Source organism: Salarias fasciatus, chromosome 2 (genome assembly GCF_902148845.1).
Source record: "Salarias fasciatus chromosome 2, fSalaFa1.1, whole genome shotgun sequence".
Taxonomy (NCBI): Eukaryota; Metazoa; Chordata; class Actinopteri; order Blenniiformes; family Blenniidae; genus Salarias; species Salarias fasciatus.
The window spans coordinates 17,391,023-17,393,943 of NC_043746.1; the positions used below are offsets into that span (position 1 = coordinate 17,391,023).

At 44.7% G+C, this 2,921-nt stretch overlaps 1 protein-coding gene across 1 annotated transcript; it reads left to right on the top strand.

Annotated features, from left to right (window-relative positions):
- Nucleotides 1–266: 266 nt before the first annotated feature.
- On the top strand, nt 267–2,109 carry sox3 (SRY-box transcription factor 3). The gene has a single exon (XM_030112378.1). The coding sequence runs from the start codon at nt 490–492 to the stop codon at nt 1,384–1,386; it is 897 nt and encodes a 298-aa protein (XP_029968238.1). The 5' UTR covers nt 267–489; the 3' UTR covers nt 1,387–2,109.
- The last annotated feature ends 812 nt before the right edge of the window (nt 2,110–2,921 follow it).

Here is a 2,921-nt window from a genome sequence, read left to right on the forward strand (position 1 = left end):
TTGTTAAAAATAAAACCGTGTGCCTCCTTATGCCCACTGCCAGATTATTACTGTTGATAAACGTGTCATGTTTTGGCTCCGGTTTTTTGGAGCTCCGCTGCTATTTTAAAACTTTCCCTCTCCCTCCTCCTCTGACCAAAACACAGCGGCGACCTGGGAGCTGCGCGCTGATTGGTCGCCTGCGCCTCATTGTCACGCTGTCAATCTGCGTCACATGATCCGGCCCGCAGGCCTATTAACACATGAGCTTGGGGAACAAGTTTGCAGACTTCTGTTTGAGAGCCGAGCAGGACGGACCAGCAGAGTGGAGCGGAATCTCCGGGCACCTACAATCACTTTTGCCTCTCAGGGCAAAACTTTTTATTTATTTTTAATTTTTTTTTCCTCTTTAGTTTGCTCTTCTACCTCTTTGAGCTTTGGCGTTGTTTTATGAACTTTTCCCTTCTTTTTTTTTTACGCGCCTGAGAGTGCCCACTAAAAGCCGCCTGAATGTATAACATGATGGAAACCGAGATCAAGACCCCGCTCCCGCAGTCCAACTCGGGCTCGGCGCCGGGCGCGAAGAACAACAGTGTCAGCGACCAAGAGCGCGTCAAGCGGCCGATGAACGCCTTCATGGTGTGGTCCCGGGGGCAGCGGCGGAAGATGGCACAAGAAAACCCCAAGATGCACAACTCCGAAATCAGCAAGCGACTCGGGGCTGACTGGAAACTTCTGACCGACGCCGAGAAGAGGCCGTTCATCGACGAGGCCAAGCGTCTTCGGGCTATGCACATGAAGGAGCACCCGGATTATAAATACCGTCCCCGCAGGAAGACCAAGACCTTGCTCAAGAAAGACAAGTATTCTTTGCCCGGGGGACTGTTGGCGCCCGGAGCCAACGCCGTCAACAACCCGGTGTCGGTGGGCCAGCGGATGGACGGCTACGCGCACATGAACGGCTGGACGAACAGCGCGTACTCCCTGATGCAGGACCCGCTGGCCTACCCCCAGCACCACAGCATGAACAGCCCGCAGATCCAGCAGATGCACCGGTACGAGATGGCGGGCCTGCAGTACCCGATGATGTCCTCGGCGCAGACCTACATGAACGCGGCGTCCACGTACAGCCCGGCGTACACGCAGCAGACCACCAGCGCCATGGGCCTGAGCTCCATGGCGTCCGTGTGCAAGTCCGAGCCGAGCTCGCCTCCGCCGGCCATCACGTCCCACTCCCAGCGGGCGTGCTTGGGGGACCTGCGGGATATGATCAGCATGTACCTGCCCCCCGGCGGGGACAGCGCGGAGCACTCCTCCCTGCAGAGCAGCCGGTTACACAGCGTCCATCCGCACTATCAGAGCGCAGGGACTGGCGTCAACGGCACGCTACCGCTCACCCACATCTGAGAACAGACTCCAAACTTTTTAAAAGTACGTCGGATACTTGAACTTTTTTTTTTTTTTTTTTTTGGTTGCTTAAGAAACGACGTTCAGAAAAAAAAAAAAATCTTTGTCCATTTGAAATCCATTTTCAGTGGACGGAAGCTGAGCGTTGAGCCCATCAGAGTAAATTGCATTGCAAAGAGGCGTTTTTATCACAAGTATAAGCAATCAACCTATGTAGAAGGATTGGACTTCTATATTTTAAACGATGCCATATTTTCTCTCTATGAAAAGGCACATGAGAAGCCTCGTCAAGGGGCCGGTGTATTTCAGACAAGCTGGATGGGAAGTTGGTTCATAAATGTTTACACCTAATTTGTAGAATGTCAGTTGTCTCGACTGTGTCCAAAATTTTGTAGTCTTTTTTTTTTTTCTTCTCCTCCCCCCCCCCCATAGGTTAAAAGAAATGTTTAAGACTGTGCGGGTCGCAAACGCAAGTTTTATTTATAGTAAGTTTTTTTTTCTTTTTATTTAGCTTGTGAACCCGCTGTTTCGTCAAGTGAAAATGTTCATATTTTGTTTTTTGTTTATTTTGTAAAATGTTCTGTTCTGTGATGGCTTTTTTTTGACAGTGTCACGTTTACTCATTATCTTGAAAGAAAAAAGGTTTTATTTAAACTGACGTTTCTACATATTTTAAGACCATCCTCTATTCTTAAATGCTGAATAAATTTCTACGAAACGTGATTTGTGACTCCAGTCTGTTTGTGTCAAATCTGTGCTTTGGAAGTTTGGATTTGGGCTGATGCGTTCAGAGTCGCTTGACAATTGGGGGCAAACAAATTGAAGTGAGTGTTTCAGAGTGCAAGAACACAAAGGAAAATTAGTATTTTCTTCAATGAAAATTTAATACAAACTAAACACTTTATGAATGTAGTCTAAAAAGTAAGTGTTTTACATAAAAAAAATCCAAATTCTCTTTATCAAATTGAAAATCCCAGAAGTATGAGGTGAACAAACTAAAATCTTGTAAACTTTAAATGAACAGTGTGGTTCTCATAGACTTTAACATATCGGACATTTCCTCAAATTGTCTTTTGTTTTTTTTAAAATAAAGATGTGCTCTATAACACCTTTCACTTTGGTGAAACAGCTGCTGAAATCTCCATATTCTCTCAAGACATTTTCTCTTGTAAACTAGTTCAGATGATAGATTTTATTCCCCACAGTACTTCCTTGAAGTCAAATTACACCAATGACACTGAACTGTTTAAAAATATAATTATGCGAATTTACTTATTCTTATTTTCCCAAAGTTAAAATCTCAAGCAATGTGAATTAGACTAATATTGAAACAAGTTAATTATTTGGGATAGTCGTTTTCTTAAATCCAGAGGCACTCTACATTAAAATCCATCTGTAAATTTTCTCTCTGTTGAAAACCCTTAACATTAGGCTTAAAATAGAGAAGACGCCTTGTCTGTCTCATCTCTGAAGATTCCTGATATTTATAAAAAGCCTCTGTTGTGCTCATGTACACTTGAAGCATGTTGAAGCGG

Excerpts from the sequence above, each read along its gene's own strand:
- sox3 (XM_030112378.1), top strand. The coding sequence starts at position 490 with ATGTATAACATGATGGAAACCGAGATCAAGACCCCGCTCCCGCAGTCC.